The sequence below is a fragment of the Lasioglossum baleicum genome, chromosome 11, assembly GCF_051020765.1.
Source record: "Lasioglossum baleicum chromosome 11, iyLasBale1, whole genome shotgun sequence".
Lineage (NCBI taxonomy): Eukaryota > Metazoa > Arthropoda > Insecta > Hymenoptera > Halictidae > Lasioglossum > Lasioglossum baleicum.
In genome coordinates, this window is record NC_134939.1 from 7,619,297 (window position 1) to 7,638,333 (window position 19,037).

General features: G+C 34.6%; 1 protein-coding gene across 6 annotated transcripts in view; it reads right to left on the reverse strand.

Annotated features, from left to right (window-relative positions):
- The window catches only part of Cher (filamin A protein cher), an 87,148-nt gene that overhangs the window by 20,710 nt on the left and 47,401 nt on the right, over window positions 1-19,037 (reverse strand). For 4 of the 6 annotated variants that reach the window (XM_076432907.1, XM_076432904.1, XM_076432906.1 and 1 more), the window contains 2 exons: window positions 11,931-12,123; window positions 873-1,013 (listed from right to left, as the gene is read on the reverse strand). In XM_076432907.1, coding sequence (XP_076289022.1) covers window positions 873-1,013; window positions 11,931-12,123 — 334 coding nt within the window. Of the gene's footprint in view, window positions 1-872; window positions 1,014-1,741; window positions 2,924-11,930; window positions 12,124-14,012; window positions 14,438-19,037 lie in introns of those variants that run through there. The other 2 variants (XM_076432910.1, XM_076432909.1) reach the window with 2 other exon arrangements.

Below are 19,037 nucleotides of genomic sequence, written 5' to 3' on the forward strand. Positions count from 1 at the left end.
ATTTCAGGCGTAGTTATTACGATCTCTTGGCTGCATCCCCAAATCATATTTGCTCGTACTTTTAATCCGCCGAATCAATTTTAGAGCGGTTAACATGTAACTAAACTGTATAAAATATACGAGACGATCTTGATCTAAATCAGCGTATCGCGACTAGTTCCTGTACTTTTTGCAAATTTTGTCCGAGTATTATTAATAAGTGTCTATAGTCTGACTCATTTGCAAGGCTCGAAGCACCGTATGAAATTATTTCCATTTACTTTTGGCACGAATGGTTGCAATATTTTCACCGGGAGTTCGATATAAATTCTGGCAGCTGTCATCGCTTCAGCATTCATTGAATACTCGTATAATATACTGTGACGTTTATTGTCGAGTTATAAACCTCTAAGAACTAATTAACAATACGATGAAAATATCTATTCAATAAATTCGAAACTGTTGTTTCCCTTAAAAAAAAAAGAAACAGTCAAATGTATAACACAAGATTTAATTGAATTTATCTAATAAACATTTATGAACATTATATACATAACTATCACAATTTTAAAATGAACACATTTTTTGTACATCTTATTATTATTATTTTATCGAATCTGGAGAAGCTAAAATAAGGAACGAAAAAATTCAGTATAATTATTTCAGTTAGCATGAAGCCATAATGAAAAAAATAAAAATAATTTCTTCTTCCTTAAATTTTCATAATTATTTATTACCCTCTTAAAAGAAGTGCAATGCCAATTTTCTTATATTCATAATTTGTTCAGCTCTGATTTACTTCGTTCTCTTTTCTCATTTTTATTTTTTCACTTTTCACATAAAATTCTCTAAGAAGTTTCTAGTTCAAAACGATAATAAAAAATATAACAAACCTTGCACATGGACGCCATTGAATTTGACGACAACCTCGTGCTGCCCCTCCTCCCTGGGATCATACCTAATCGACACCGTTCCATCATGGTTGTCCTCGATCACCGGTTTGTCCATATTCCCACTCGGCATCTTTACTTCGGCTGAAACGTCAAAATTCATCTACGTAACCATCTACATCGCTTACAAGTAACTTATATTGTACAATACTCAGAAATTACAAAGAATTTACTCTTTCCAATTTTCATAAATTACAAAAAGAATTGACTAAAATAGTTATTCAATACTATGTATTCCCATAAAGAATACAAAATATTCGTTTAATAATATTTTCATTCAAGCACTCCGTAAATCGTGGAACTGCGTGTTATACCCTAAGAAAATTGTTTAAATTGTTTAAATACGTTCAATAATTTATTGACACTGTTCGCACAATGTTTAATCAATTGTTGTTCATGACGCTTTTGTGACAGGTTCCGACACGCGAGCTATCCACATGGCGCAATCATGCATTCGCGTCGAACACTTCCTCTGGAGGAAGCATTACATTCAACTATAGTTGTCTAGTAGCATTGCAGAAGCGTTACACGTTACACAGCAACTCAATGTAACCACGTGACAAACAATAGAACCACGTGACAAACAATAGAACCACGTGACTCGAATACTTCGAAACGTTCACTAGGGTCGATTGAACGAATAACAATGAATACTATGAAACGAATAGTTCACTAGGGTCGCCACGTTCGCGACGTTTCGAATTGATCCCGAACAAAATAGAAATCGGTGTTGTAATTAGTGCTCGGAGTGATTCGTAACGGTGAACTGGGGTTAACTATTATCTAGATTATAGTTTCCTGAACTGTGAAACCTTTTCTCGATTGCACGTAGTAAAGACTCTGAAAAATTAATGCCGTATCCTCGTTCTCCGGATAGATCTTGGTGTAACAGATCGGTCCACGGACAGCGGAATCGTACGGACTGCACGTAACAGTCTTGAATCCGTGTCTGTAAAAGGTCGACACCTCCTGCCACGTGGTTTCTACCTCCTCTTCCTCCCAAACCATTTCCAAATGTTCAACTTGTTGGATCCACTGATACCAAATAACATTAAACGTTCATTTATAGAATAGCTCAACGAGTCTACGAATTCATTGTCCCATAGAAAATGTCCCAAGAAATGTCCGATTCCTAACGGTAGATAACAAACTCTGTGTTCTGCGCGAAGAAACTTGATCGAAGCACTATCGTAAACGATAGACTGCGAGTTTGATGCATTCAGGTGGAAACTTTGCGAATATAGCCGCCATCTTGTTTTAAAACGACTATTGCCAGAATTCATTTCTGTTCAAGTCTCATTTACTGTAATTCGTGGAGAGAATCATTATTTTGCAGTCTAGTTATTAACATATTAGGTGTGCAAATAAGTTCCTTCCCCTTTGTTTCTATACGATCATAAGTTCCGACTGAATTCGAATTACTTTACGATTTTGGTGCTATCTGAAAGAGCGTTCTTTTTGTTTTAAGAAGAGCTTCCAGTCCTATGCAACAATTTCAATTGTGTCACTGCTTACTGTTTGCATTCCACCTTTGGAAATCAGCTGTTGAAGCTACTGAAATGGTTTGTGAGGCACTTTGAGAGAACGCTGTATCTTACAGAACATGCAAAATGTGGTATCAAAGATTTAAAGCCGGAAATTTTTATTTGGAAGACGATGATTATTCAGGTGCACCGAGAAAGTTTGATGACGGTCAGTTAGAGGAATTGCTCCACGAAAATCCGACCCAGACGCGAGAAGAATTGGCAGAAAGTTTGGGAATCGCCAGACCATTTGGAATAAATTTGGAAAAAAAGAGGAAAGAACTTATTTGCACACCTAATAGTATTTTGTCAACGATAGTCTCTCGAGTGGAAGTGGCCTAACACTTTTGGATAACAGCATACACATATACCCATTTATTGCTAAACCTACCGAGCACTAAAAGCGATTATAATGTTTTAGTCTCTGTTTATTTAGATTTTGAAATTTATAGAATCAATTTCCATGTAAGCAACATCCTAATTTCAATATAATTGCAAGATGAAAAATATAAAACCGGTCATTTGAGCGGCAGTGGCAGGTTTAGTGTTATAGTAGACGCGCTGTACCTCAACGTGGGGTGATTTTGCATTGAAAAAAAAAAATAAGTCGAAAGCGAGGAATATTTTTGCATACGAAGCTTCGTTTTCCGAAAGTTCATTTGGCACTATATTAATGGGTCACCGTTTCTATTCGTGACGCACTGTTTTCACTATGTATTTATTAATACCAATCGCTGCGGCGCATTAGGACTTTTGAAATCAATTAATTCGAATACGAAGCTTCGAGATTTCCGAGTAGTAAAACGTGGATTTCTTTTCGGAATACACAGAATATCCAACGATCGAGATAGAGATGCGATAAAAATCGAGAATCCGCGTGTAAAAGCAGAAGATATCGAACAGGAAAAAAAGAATCGTACATCTAGTTGGAGAAGGGGCGAAAGAAATATAATTTTACACACGGGAAACAGTTATGGTGTGATGAATAAAGTTGGAGGAGGAATGCAGTATCAAAAATGTCCGTCATTCCGAGAATAACTTCGTTGACGCGATGCGTCTCGATAGAGGACGCTCCATCTTCTCGAATTCCTGCGATATTTGCTTGGAAACATCGACGAAAGTCTGTATCGTGTTACCCTCAAGGCGAATAAATTATTCTGCCGCTACTTCGTAACAAACTTCACAGGAAACTAAACTTCTGAGACATTGCATTGCGAAAATCGTCTCACCGTACCACCCAAGACTCTCGGCCATCAAACCATAACCATAACGTTACGTCACCGTTATTGGGAAAACTGAGCATAGCGAAACAACCCTCGAAATCCACTTCCGTTCTACAAACAGATACACTTGAACAATGCTAAAAAATACCACCGTTCTACAAACAATCGATAGAAAAATTGTTAGATTTATCTACGATCACGTGCGACAAGAGTCCATTTCGATTTTCAAACCATTTCTAATATCGACTACTGATGAATAGCTGATTTTTCTGCAAAACTTTCTACCTGAAGTGCAACAGACTGGGATGAAATACAAAATTCTACGAACAGACACTTAAACAACTCTCAAAAATACCATCGATCTCCGTTCGACCAACAGACACTTAAACAATGTTCAAAAATACCATCGTTCTACGAACAATCGATAGAAAAATTGTTAGATTTATCTACGATCACGTACAACAAGAGTCTATTTTCGATTTTCAAACAATTTCTAACATCGAATACTGATGAATAGACTGCGGATCTCTGTGCAAAACTTTCTGGGATGAAATAAAAATTTAACTTCTTAATATGTTTAACAGTATCGTCGAATTCTTCGAATGTTTCTGCTGTTTTAAACTACACCTGCTCATTCTTCTAAAAAAATGCACAAAGTCCGCAGTCTATCAGTAACTTTCGTGTGATAAACTTCCGTAACTGTCGCAGAAACAACACGTTGGTAACGAACGTGTTATAAACTTCGAATCGGATGAAATGGTTGTGTTGAGATTGTCATGTCCGCAGCATGAAACCGGCGAAAGAGATTTCGGTGGACACTTCAGTGAACCGATCCGGAGTGCACATTTGCGAAATGGTTGTTTAGGCGATTCGAAGAGGACGTGAAACGCTCGGCGGAGAGGAATCGGACACGAGAGCACCGCGTAGAGACATAGTGATCGGTAAAGGGAGATCACGGACCTAAATCGCGCAAAGGAGAAAGACCGACCGAACGTGTTACACCGTAAAGAAACCCTCTCCTGGATTCCTTTTGTTTAATGAAATAGTCACAGCGGCGCAGTTCCCGTTTTCGTTTGTCACGTTTGAGGACGGTTTTGTCGGAGCTTCTCCTCTCTCCAGCTGGATTGGCGACGTCAATAGACTTCTCGAGGATACATCTCTGGCGCGACTGACGATCGGGCGCGGGCAAGAGAATTACTATAGCGGCCCGAACGCGACCATGCCAGCCCGGAAGACCTTCTTTTTTTTTCCAGAACACCTACCCACCTACCGGACTTTATATCACGCTGTGGTCGCCTCGTGTCTAATAAATCTTGCTACCTCTATCACACCGACTACGCACCCACACTTTCTCGGCTACCGGTCGCGGATCGTCGCATAATTACGTACGGGCCGCTCTTACGCGTAATGAATCATTTCCAACGGAGATATGATGGGGCCCGCGGGTTGCACCTGCTGCTGCTCTGCTCTGCTATCTATGTAAGCAGGGACCTGTTGCGATCGCATCAATTCTAGCATCCCCTCGGATCTTACGATCACGCCAATTTGCTTGTTTTTATGCGGAGCTTGTGTATTATGCGATTCGACTCCCGAGACCGTAAACGTTTATATGCTGGAAGCCGAAGATACTGAACTGCGTGGTTTGTTTAAAGGCTTCGTTGAGTTTTCTTGGAATTTATTGTCTTGGAGGTTTATGCGAATTTGTCGAATTTTTGTGCAAGTCTGAACACGAGAGTCTTTTGGGGAAGGTTTGTAGTATACGAATCAATTCGGATTTTATGTATTGGGTTGGCGAGAAAGTAATATCGGTATTTTAAGGTGAAATAAAACCGAATTTCTTTATTAAGCGATCAACTTTAATCGATAAAATATTTTCTTATTTATTCTTTTCGGTAAAAGATCAACGAAAAAGGGAAAATATCTTATTTACTAACTCGACAAAAATTAGTAGCAATTTTAAAACAGTTAAAAGATTTAAAAAAAATTCTTTAAGAGTATTGAAATATTATTTCAAAAATATAAATTTATGTTTGGCTCCTGTGTTTTGCAATTGATGCACAAACTTTTTATTTTGTATAAAAATCCGGAGTGTTGCCAGAGGATCATGGTAAACAGTACAAAAATGATTTTCCAAATAAACTAGTAGGCTGAGTACCTTTATGCAAAATAGAAATTTTCTGTGTTACTTGGAAAATACTGGCATCAAGTAAAAGTTTGTTTCTTCCTTTGATAATTCTAATAAATTTAATTGAAACATGGAAAAAAGTGTACGTTAGTCATATTAATATTAAGAAGATAAGAAGATAATGAAATCTGCATTTAATTTTAACATATTCGATTGGGCTTTTTTTATTATGGAAATGGTATGCACGGTATTTTATAACAAATATGATTTCATTTTGGCAGCAGAAGGGTTAATAAATTCAAATTTAATGAGACGTGGAAATCTATTTGGGTTTAGCGTTCTATATTTTTAGTTCGAACAAGTATTTATACGTTTCTAATCTTGCGGACCTCAGAGGCATTTACCTCGGACGTTTTTCTCGTCTCTCGTTATTTGCGTGGTCCGAAAAGAAATTGTAGTTGTTGGACATTTACATCTTTTATATTCGAATTGAAGTATTCTTGTAATTTTTTAGTATTTAAAAATTATTCAGCACACAATTTTATGGAAAGAAGAATAAGAAGAGATTAATTTTTTTTTGGACATGAAACCCATGTATAGTTTATGTAAATTGCATAAAGATCTTCGATTAATTCTGCATATGATTTACATTTTTTCAAAATCACTTTACTCACGTGTTTCACATGTATTCAAGAAAATGTATGTAGTTCGTCAACTACCATGTGTCTCAATCAGAGTTGTGCTAATTCAATTACATTGTAATTAAATTACACAATTGAATTACATTGTATTTCAATTATGTAGTAATTCAACTACCTCGTAACTGAATTACATAATTCAAACCTTTCAATTAATTCAATTACTAAGTATTTTAATCAGATGTATAATTGAAATACAATATAATTAAAATACAGCTCTCCAAATTATAGACCAGAACTTTGAAGAAGTGCGATATATTTTTATGTTTTTTTTTTCATATACTTGTTTGCTGTTTATGCGGCGTAGTTTCTATTCCTCGTCCTCGTTCATAATACGTAACGCTATTTTATAATTGTACTCCAATTGCAATTATGAATTGCATTGTAATTTAATTACAAAGTATTTTCTAATTGTATTTCAATTGCAATTACGATTACATTGTAATTTAATTACAAAGTATTTTCTAATTGTACTCCAATTGCAATTACGAATTGCATTGTAACTGAATGACAAAGTATTTTATAATTGTACTCCAATTGCAATTACGAATTACATTGTAATTTAATTGAATGAAGATCAGAATTATAAATTACAATATGACTGAATTACAATATAATGTAATTATAATTCCTGGAGTAATTCAATTGTAATTCTGCACAAATCTGGTCTCAATAAGTGTAGTCTTATTGTTAAACTAGTGATTTTATTCCTTTTGTGACAAGAATGAGTAGATGAAATAGAAAACTAAGACATTAAAAGAACTTAGGAATATTATTACTAGACTGCTGAACTTTCTTTGTTTTATGTTTCACCCCGTGAATTTCTTCATAAATGCATAAAAATCCGCAGCCTAAGTTATTGTCGATTATTCATATTAACAATTCAGTGCCTTGCAATTTACTTGGAAAATTTTTATATTGCATGAAGATTCACAGTATATTTATTTTTGGAAGATAATACGCAGGTTTAGTGCTCGGTTGTTCCAGTGTTAGCTACTGCAAGAAGAGGATATTGTCAATGGAGAACAAAAGCATTATTTTTAAGATCTGGATTCGACCTGATCGATTACATATTGAGTTATGTAATTGCTCTTATCGTGTCGGTGGAATCCCGGAATTCTTAAGATAGAAAAGAGAGGAATTTGGCGCATAACATCCTGGCTCCTCTTCCACCCGTGTTGCTGTTTTCACTTCGCGCAGGAAGTCGTCGAGCAAACGGATCAGCATATTCGTACACATTAAATGCGTGCCAAAGGTAACACGGGTAATACGAGAAATCAAGCCCGCTTCTTTTGACTAATTACGAACAACAGAGAGTCGATGGATCTGGGCGACGTCAAATTATTCATGCAAGTTTGAATCCGGTTAAAATGTTACTAATACTACGCGGGCCACGTGTGGACATTTAAAGCGAACGCTAATTCGATAAAGAGACCCCTCAGTGATACATATATATACAGAGTTGTGCAGAATTACAATTGAATTACTCCATGAATTATAATTACAAAGTAATTGAATTACATTGTAATTCGGTCATATTGTAATTTATAATTTAGATCTTCATTCAATTAAATTACAATGTAATTCGTAATTGCAATTGGAATACAATTAGAAAATACTTTGTAATTAAATTACAATATAATTCGCAATTGCAATTGGAGTACAATTAGAAAATAGCGTTACGTATTATGAACGAGGACGAGGAATAGAAACTACGCCGCATAAACAGCAAAGAAGTATATGAAAGAAAAACAATAATATATAGCACTTCTTCAAAGTTCTGGGCTATAATTTGGAGAGCTGTATTTCAATTATATTGTATTTCAATTACACATCTGATTAAAATACTTAGTAATTGAATTAATTGAAAGGTTTGAATTATGTAATTCAGTTACGACGTAGTTGAATTACTATATAATTGAAATACAATTCAATTGTGTAATTGAATTACTACAACTCTGTATATATATACATATCCTGGTTAAAAATTTAATTTTATTCATAGCTGAATGACCCATATTTGAATTGAATCGAGAGAGAGAGAAAGCTACTAGATTTAAAGAAATATATAGTATGTGTGTACTAAATGTTAATTTAAAAATGTTATTTAGAAGGTACTTAGTATTAAATTTAGATTAAACCTCATACGCTACTCAGAAATGGTTACACACAGCTTCAAGGATAACTCTTCACCCAATAACACACCTTGAAGAAGTTGCTTGAGAATTTTCCAAATAACTTCGACATAACAATTTTCAGTTTTATTATATGAAGCTTGCTATTGAATCTTAAAATCTCAGAAATTCGAAAAATTTAATTCGACGGTATTTTAGATAAATAGCCAGCAAACTGTATTTTTAATCCATAACACAACTTGAAGAAGTAGCTTTGATAATGATGATAATTTTGATCTTCATCATATGAAGCTGGCCATTTTGCCATATGTAATCTAAATATGGTCTATATTTATATATTTGCCACATTTGATTTCGATTTATAAATCGTAGCATGTAGGACAATAAATATAGTACTTACAAAGTAGCACACGATGAAGATCTTAAGACAAGAATAAATATGTATTTATATATTGTTTGTTTAAAAATTCTCAATATTTTCGTTTGCAAATTAAGAATGGAAGATGGAGAAATACAGAAAAGAGATCAGACTAATAAGTCAGGCTTTACAATGAGAAAAAGTTTCTTGTCGTGTTACTTTTATTAATGAAAGTTATCACGGTTTAAGTGCCAACAATTTCTCGAGAATGGGAAAGTTCAAATTTTCAAATATTCCCTCTCTCTTATTTATTGATCCAATAATTAACATGGTCCATATTTATTTAATCGATTTTCTGCACATGCAATGCACACACACTAGCACACGATGAAGACGTTCGAGACAAGAATAAATATGTATTTATATCCGTTGTTTGTTAAAGAATGTTGAATCTTTTCTTGCGTAAATTAGACACAATGGGAAATGGAGAGGGAGGATCAATATTTCCCGGCGGCTCCGTCGGCGGATTTCGAATTCAGGTTACGATTTTTGGGCCAATGACGAATCCGCACATCCGGAGCCATTTAATCATCCAATATTAATATCACCGCCTTGCTTCCGACACACAACCGTTCGCACATCGCTCTTTCTCGCTTTCCTTCTCGCTCTCACGCTACACTATCCCTCTCGCACAGCCTAACTATATTTTTGGTGTGGTAGTGGAACGACCAGCAAGACGTAAAGTGCGAACCTGTCGCACTTATTCTTTCGTACATCCTGTCTACACTCAAGCGTGCGAATCGTGAATGAGGGATAATTCCAGTGAAACTGCAACTTCGGATTATATAAAGAGTGCACCGTGCAAATTGTTGCAAGCTGTTTTCTCCGAAGGGTCTAATCGTAAACTTCTGGACACAGTTCCGTTTGAAGACACGTGACAGCGTACAAGAAACGGTTTCACCCTTAACGAGATACCGGAAATAGATTTGTGTTAATTGGGCAGTAAATTGTTTTGTAAATTGTGTGGGGGAACGGTATTTCTTCTACTGGATACGATCTAATATTAGTCAGTTCCATTTGGAAATGCATATTATTAATTACTAGATCTATTTGCATTTATGGCATGTGCAAGTTTGTAAAATGCAAGACGAGCATATCGGTAAAAATGAATTAATATATTATGTTTGCCATCAAGAATCTTCTAATCTATGCGCAACACTCTCCTTCAGATTTTTATAAAATAATTCATGGAAATGACAATTTGTATTGAGATCTGCAGTATAATAATAACTGTATCATTCGTGCCCTTAATGTTATTCAATAGATTATTTAACATATCGACAAAAAAAATTTTGCTTGAATCATTTCATTAAAAGTGTGAAGGAGAGGCCACCTAAATATCTCCTTTATTTTTAATGGCACAAAAAAAAACATTTATGGCATAATTTAAATGGTATCGAAGGAGGAATACCATAGAAGAACAATTTTTTTGTCCGGTTATTTTTTAATACTTTTCTCAAGGTCATTTTTTTATCGGGAAAACTTTATTTTTATTCCATCTTGTTAATGACTTAAGCATATTCAAATGTATTTCTTCAGCCGCTATAAGATGGAATAAAAAAAATTAGTTTTTCCGATAAAAAAATAACGATGACTTTGAAGAAAACTATGGAAAAATAACCGGACAAAAGAAATTGTCATTCTATATTCCTCCTTTGATATTATTTAAATTATGCCATAAATATTTTTTGTGCCATTAAAAATAAAAGAGATATTTAGGTGGCCTCCTTCAGCTGAGACACCCTGTATAATACTTGACAGCTGTCAAGAAATGACGTATGCTTGACAGTCGAAAAGTTCCTTGAAAATGACATTTTCTATAATATCATCCCTTCGGAGTTTAAACTCGTTTTTGATGAACCTCTTTTTTCGAGTCATAATTATATCAAAAGAACCTGACCCTGTTATACTGAAGTGCAGTCGTTTAGTGAATATTCGTAAATCTGTTTTTCAGTACTCAGTTGGGTGGTACAGCAGATTCAACAGCTCATAAAATGAGTGAAATAAATGCTCATGTCCGAAAGTTTACGTCAATTTTCTGGTCAGCTATCAGCCACCTCACACACGATGCTCGCATTGCTACGAATGATGTGAACTCTTTCAAGCATAATACAACCAACGTCGTTAAACAATACATCATCAATTTAATATCCATCCGGTAGCAAAATTAGAATTTTATGTACTGACTGAAATAGTCGGGCTCGGCAATGTCTTAGTTCGACTAACTTATATTCGTTTTGGGTTATTCCGGCCAAGTTATAAGAATTTGAATAGAATAAATTTCACTATAAAAATCACCTATAAATATTCAATCCTGTCCAGAATTTTACTTAAGAAGCTCGAACCAAAAATATATTGAAAAAGTCAATCGTTACCCATAAAATAATAATACTATTTCATTTTAGGAATGCACAATATAAAATTAGTAAAACTTCTTATTTTAAAATATTAAGTAACTTGTTTATGTGTAACGATTATAGACAATTTTCATTTTCCATGGTCCTAAATTATTGTTATATTTAAATGCCAATAAAATTTTCAAGTTTGCTGCTTTTCATATTCACCAAACTCATTTCTACCAAGCTGTCAAAGACATTGCTTGAATAAGTTTGTACAAATCAATATTAAAAATAAACTAATGCAAATTTCTAACGTCCTATAGTATTCAATCGAATTTCGTCAATTTGTTAATTTGAATTAATTATTATTTCCAAAACAACAATCTCTACAGAATATTGTCCCAGAATAAAAATTTGTCCAGTTGATCTTTTGAATTCACGAAACCTCAAAAGTTGTTATGTATTTAATACAGCAGGAAAAAATTATAATATGCAATTCCTAAGGGTTGCATTTTAGTATACACAGAATATCGAACTCACCTGTTACTGTTCCAGCTGATAATGGTAGACGGATTTTATTCAAACGAATTACGTTGAAATTCTTCTTCGCTGGACTAGCAGAACTATCTGTGACACTTGTGCTCTGCTGTTCGATGCGTTGCTCCTGTTTCTGACGGGACCGTCTTGTCCTTTGTGTTTTCTGTGTGCTGTGCTCTCGATATTCCTCCGAAGCCTGCAACACGATTTCGTTTTTTCCGTTTTTGTTCTGTTTTATATCAATAACGAATATTTATTTATTTTACTGTACTTATATTTAGTAGTTCACCTTGTATTTTATTCACTGGGTTCTTTTTTTCAAACATTTTAAAAACAGTCTTTAAATAGTACACAAGTGTTAGCTATTTAATATATACCTACGACGAAGTATTCATTTATGGACAAATAAATCTGTGCGTTTTATTCATTTTTAACATTTATTCAATTTTCTACGAATTTTGCGACATTTAATTAATTTATGATTACGTAATTTACAATTGTCCTTCTTTTAAAGCATTTTTGACATATGTTTTTAACACAGTTCTTCAAAACATAGAAGCATTAATTTGCGAACAAACAAACTTACACGCAACACGTCAGTTTTCGTCATTTTTTGAGAACTATACAATTTTCTGTGTATTTTTTGAAAGGTATTTTACAAACAATTGTTTCAATTCAGATCGTTACGTTTTTGACGCGATACTTTGCCGTTTATTAGTTCGCGTTAGTCTAAACATTTCCCATGCAATATATTTATGATTTTTAGGAATTTCAGAGAGTGTCGCAGGAAATTTAAATTTCGCGAGAGTTAAAAATAAGTGTCGAATGGCAGTGCATGTAAGTATCGACGACATAAGTACCCCAATATCTCTGAATTCAGGTAATGGGGTATGCTACAGCTCATTACGATAGAATCTACGTATTTTCAGGCTGGTAACTAGCCAAAGCGTGCTGCGTGTAAAGAATTTATTATGTAACCCGACAGGATTATTGCAAAACATAGAGTCACGTGAAAAATCCACCAGATTCGATCCAATAAACATATCTCATAATTATGCTCTCTTCTTCATGTGGTGCAACAATAGCGTGTCGAGACATTTGTACACGACTTCTTCACCTATTGCTTTTATTATTAAAAAAAATATTGAATTATTTAATAGTTCATCCTTTTTTCAATTTCCGTTGTTCTGTGCTACTCAAAGGTGGATAAAGCATTTCATTTCAGTCCAAATTGAAGGTCCATGTTCCGAAAAAGTCACACTAGATCAACTTCAATGAACATAGTGATGCAATACATGGAAAAATTAACAGGTCCTGCAGAATTTTGAAAAATGCATTGGCAAATAAATGAATAAGGATAAGAGAACATCCTTTAAATCCAAATCGTCGAACAAGATGAATTGCATCGCATTAAGGATAACAAAAAATCGTTTAAGTTCAATTTGAATTTCTGAGCTTCGAAAAAGTGACAGAAGCTTGTCTCGAAAGAGCAATTTAGCACAATTCATCGCAAAATGAACAGATTCCAGGTACAGTTTTTGCAAAATATATTGGATAACCCTCGAATGAGCTGAATTGCATCACATAAACGATAACAAAAAATCATTTAAACCCAATTTGAATTTCTGAGCTTCGAAAAGTGACAGCTTACCTCAAAAGAGCAATTTAGGACAATGCATCACAAAATGAACAGATTCCTGTACAATTTTTGCAAAATGCATTGTCAAATTGTCATATAAGCTGAATTGCACCACAAAAAGGAAAAAAGTTTCTGTTGAAATTGAATTCAAAGCTTCGAGCACCGAAAAAGTGACAGAGGGATGGCTCAAACGAACAATTCAATACAATACACCACAAAGTGAACAGATTCCTGTATAAATTTTGCGAAATGCATTAGCGAATCACAATAATCGCATCACAAGTAGAATTTCCCATTTTTATTCACTTTTGCGGCTATCGACAGTCATAGCAACAAGTGTCACTACCGCAGTTGTCTCTCGTGATCGGCAAAATATTCGGGAATCTATTCGCGATAACTTACGGTGCGGATCGATTATGCGTTTTATCAAGGGTCGATATGCGTACCTAAATTTGCACTATACAGTATCGGGTGGGAATAATACTACAGCAGGAACCAGCCAGGACGGTGGTCGTCACGAAACTCGTGGTAACTGACGGTAATTTCGGGCACAATGCTGAATTCGATGTTACCATAATAGCTGGCCAGCCCCCACTCATCCACTTTACAAAATATTTTTCGATAGTAACACGTATTCACGATTGTACAATGGGATACAGCGATTGATTAATTGCGAAATATTCCCGAAAATTCCCGATATCGCGGGGCTCACGGTGCCAGGGAACAGTTTACGGTGCCTATTATAGCTATCGCGGTGACAGAACATGGCGGCGTGTTGCTAACACGATTTTTTCCAATTTTTTGTACCTAATATTCCTGGGAGAATTTTTTGAGCATGTCGAATGACGAGTTTCACTTTATTTAGTGAAAGTTTTTACCATTTTTTGCCATTTTTTCAATATTTTTAGGAACTTTTACATAAAGATACATGAAGAACCTGATTAGAAAGATCAATTTCTGCAAAGTGACGAATAAAATGGTAAACAAAATGTTTTCTTGATGTCAAAAGGTTTACCGTATAGTAGAAACATTAAAATATTGAGAATTGAGTATAAATCATTTGGAAAGGGACATTATATCAGAAAATAAATTCTGTTTGGATAAACTTTACAATAGGGCAGCCTTCTGAAACATTGATTTCTCACTACCGTGTGTGTTGGTGTTGTCAGTTCAGCTGGTGTCATACCAAGAACAATAGAGAATGAAATGGCAATGAAGAGCAGTCTGTGTATCAGGGTATTGCTTAATTCACGCGATTTAATGTCGCTGCCAACAGATTCGTATATCTGATCGAAAATGCTATACATTCAAACTTCTGTGAAAACTGTGAAAAATTGTTTTCCTGGCTGAAACCACAATAGATCGAAAGATTAGAGCTTCCTCTTTACAAAGGCATCTTAAAAATTGATCTACGATTTTTTTTTTAGTCGTTTTATCGAGCTTTGAATGAGAGATGCCAATTTTACGGTAGGATAAAGATGCACCATGAGAACTTTACCTGTTCCTTATTTTTCTCGCATGAAATAGTGAAGAAAAATCGTACACGCCAATTTTTAAGAAATCGTTGCAAAGAGGAGGCATCGATCTTCGGATCTAAATTTTTGACATTTTTTATAGACGTTTTCCCACCTGCTACACAATTTAAAAATATCTTGGAGGAAAACGAACACTGCTAGAGTAGAGGCTTCAAGCTTTAGAATGAGTTCAAGCTTATAGTTGTACTATTTGTTTTCACGAAATGATTACAATTGGAACATCGACAATTTTTCGAAGACGGGAAACGTTTTTCGCAAATCTTCAATGTAGGAAATCTTCGAAGATGTTGGATGTACACGCAAAATCTATGTCACTGTTTCGGGAATCAAAAAGGAAAAGCACCACCGACGCGCTAGATTAAACTGATTAACTGACCACTGCGTGCCATCAAATATTTCTCAACAACGAAAGATCACTGTTTCCATTTCGCCATCAAAGCTCACTATTCCTGACCTACATCCCAATTATATTTACGTAACGGTTTCTATTTCATTTATTACGTTAACATTCTGTTCGAACGCTTGAGCTTTCGGCTTGTGAAACAATGAGCACGGGATCAACAAAATTCGACGTTGTTAGTGTTTCACTTTCTTTCAATTTTCATTTTTCGCTTCTTTATATTCGGCATATATCAACAATGAATGATGAATACGAAAAACCAGAAATGAAAAGGAAACTTTTGGTAGATTAAAGGTGTAGTATAATGAGATCATGAGAGATTGGATTCTGAAAGCGTCGTAATTAAATCTAGCAACGAAAATTAAGCTTCATACTTGATCTGACATAAATATAACCTCAGTAACAATTGTTCCAAATTTTTGTATACGATTAACAAACACTTTCCTCCAGTGAAAACTTTTATTATAAATACTACGATTTCTCTCTAATAGTGTCTGATTAATACATAAAATATGTAAAACTGTGTGAAGTGTCAACAGAAGATCTTCTATTATACTATTTAAAATAAACGTATGATATTAAATTGTTGAACATTCCAATTAAATAAATGAAATTAATATATAAACTCAAAATGGACGAAGTATAAACTAAAGCCCTTTTACGGAATAATTTCTAAGGAACATTTCATAACGAGATCAAAATTGATACAAATAGAAAGTGGAGATCTTTTAAGTTATAAATAGACTGCGGATCTTTATGCATTTATGCCTTATGAAAATGCTCAAAAAAGCCTGAACATAAAATTCGATAGAATTTTGTACAGTTTCCATTTGTTTTGAATCCACCAGGCTGTTTCCATTAAAAATGATTTCATTTCATTCCACTTTCTTAAAATTTGCCGACAAAAATTGAAAAATGCGTAAACGTCCGCAGTCTAGTTAGGAATTAATCAGAATTGATTAACCTAATATTTTAATTGAAAATGCACGTGTAAGTAAAAATTAAAAATATAATTTCAAAGAAGAATTCCTAAGAAACGTTTGATGGACAAACCGAAATTGATCAAATTAATATAGAAAATCAAAATGTAGGAACATCAGTCGGAGATCTTTCGTCGAGGTATTTCCAAGGAACGCGAGAGACTTAATTTGCATTACTGGCATGGAATAGCGGCACGAAAGTTAGGTGAAATGTGGACGGAGTCGAGCAACATGATTTTTTGTATCAATTTGATGTCTCCTCCTACCACGCCTACCCCGAAGGCATCTGCTTATAAATTTGGGAAAGCCTGACATGCACTCGAAATAGTCTAGGCCTCCACAGAGGACAAGATGCGTATTGGATTTCAAACTGGATCGTGTAATAGATTCGCTAAATCTTTAATAGCTCGACCCGTGTTGTGTGCCGTTGACAGTACTTGGACCAATGCTTCGTCTTATGTTCTTTCTCGGTCTTATTAATGATGGAACATGACGGAGGTATCTGTGCTGATTAGAGTTTCGCAAGGCGAGCTTTTATTCAGCTATTCTACGGGATTTATTGAATCATTTCGCAACCATTAAGCTACCCGAGTGTTAAATCTATGTGTCTCGAAGGTGCTTCAAAGTGCAGTTAATTCATTGGCTAGGAAGCAAGTTATTTTTAATGTAAATTAAAAGCAAATTGCAGATTTAATGTTCGTTGACGTGGATGAAGTTTGTGCAATTTATTTTTAGCGACTTTTCCAGAATGATACGTAGTGCAAGTTTAATTAACTGGTAATAATATTACATAAAAATCACGATAAACAATTAATGAATCTAATATATTTCATTCGTGTCTACAAACAGCCACAGATAAAAAATTTTTAAATCGTGACCTTCACTTTTTGCCTCGTAATTGCGACCAATAACAATAAAAAGAAAATTATTTACACATTAGCTGGTAAACTAATCCTTCTAACGTCTAAAAGAAAACTCGAGCTGTTGGATCCAATTTTGAAAAAGTTATTCGTTTTTAAAAGGTGTACGAATACTTTGTACACCCATCTTACGTACGAATAAATTTATTTAAAAATCTCTACTGGTAAACGTACAAAAAAGCTCTGAACGAGCTATTAGGTTGGGGAAAAAGAAATCCATCATTTCTCCGCTTGAGATAACGTAAAAATAATGGATTTCTTTTTCCCCAACCTAATATTTTGATTTCATTGGCAGTTTTACAGTAATACTTTTAAATAATTGAACAGCCTTTTTTTCTAGAGAAGCTGAAGTAAAAAAATGTATTTATTAATTATAAGACTAATAAATAGACTGCGGATGTTTATGCAATCTTCAATTTTTGTAGGCAAATCTTAAGAAAGTGGAATCGTGTAAAATGTTATTTTCAGTGGTACAGTAAAGCCGCGTTTACTGTCCAACAGCCTGTGTTCTGCACGGACAGTGATCGCATACCGACAGCATCTTTTTGTCTGTGTTTAAAGCAGAACGAAAGCAGAACGTACAGAAGAAAAAAACATGACAATGGAGTGGGTAGGCACTAGACAGTAAACGCGACTTCACTGTCGTAGACTTTGTGTAGGTCTGAAATAAATAAAAATCGTACTAAATTCTGTGGAATTTTTTATATTCTACCGTTTTTAGAAAATTCTCAGAAGCCATAAATGCATAAACATCCGCAGTCTACTAATTAAGCTTCGAGTAAATTGAAAAACGTGAAATTTTTCGCAGGATTATCGAGCTACGTTTATTTGTAGCACGGTCCGCGGATTACCAGGTTTAATTTAATGTATCATCGGACCCAGGACAGCTGTTCTCTTACACTGTACGCGTACTTGGGGATAATTAACGAATATGCTTTGAAGACGAGGCAACGCCACCTGACAAACGTCCAAACACTTATATTAATGGCGGCTGAATTCGCGTAAGCCGTCCTAGCCCGTTTGATCCATGTGACAGCGGGAAATGACACGACGAAGAATAGCGGTACTTTACAAGTGCATGTTAATTGCTTTATGGGTTATGTCTACGAGCTTACAAGTGGCTTCAACACTAACCGCAGCCGAGCATGTAATGGAACAATGTTATACGTTCTTTTGTAGATCTACCAATTTATTTCGCGTAATTCTTGTAATGTGTGCTTGCATAAGTAATTATGAAAATTTATTTATGTAATTATGAGTAAGAATGAGAATTTTTTAAAATATTGAAATAATTTTTCTCCTCTTCTACAAGGTATACAGGGTGTCCCAAAATTTCTGTTACACAGTATATCTCTTTATCCATCGTGTTTAGATAAAAATACTTCGAATGAAATTTGTATGGTTTTCAAATTTCTATAGAAAGGTGCATCTTTTAAATATTTTATTTGACGTGTTGAATGTCATTTTAAGGTCAAGTTCACTTTCTCAAATGGAAACATAATCTTTTTATTACACCGACTTATTCTATGAGAAAAACAAGCAAGTTTTATCGAAACCTTTCTATACAGCTTTGAAAACCATACAAATTTGATTGGAAGTATTTTTTGTAAATACAATGGATAAAGAGATATCCCGT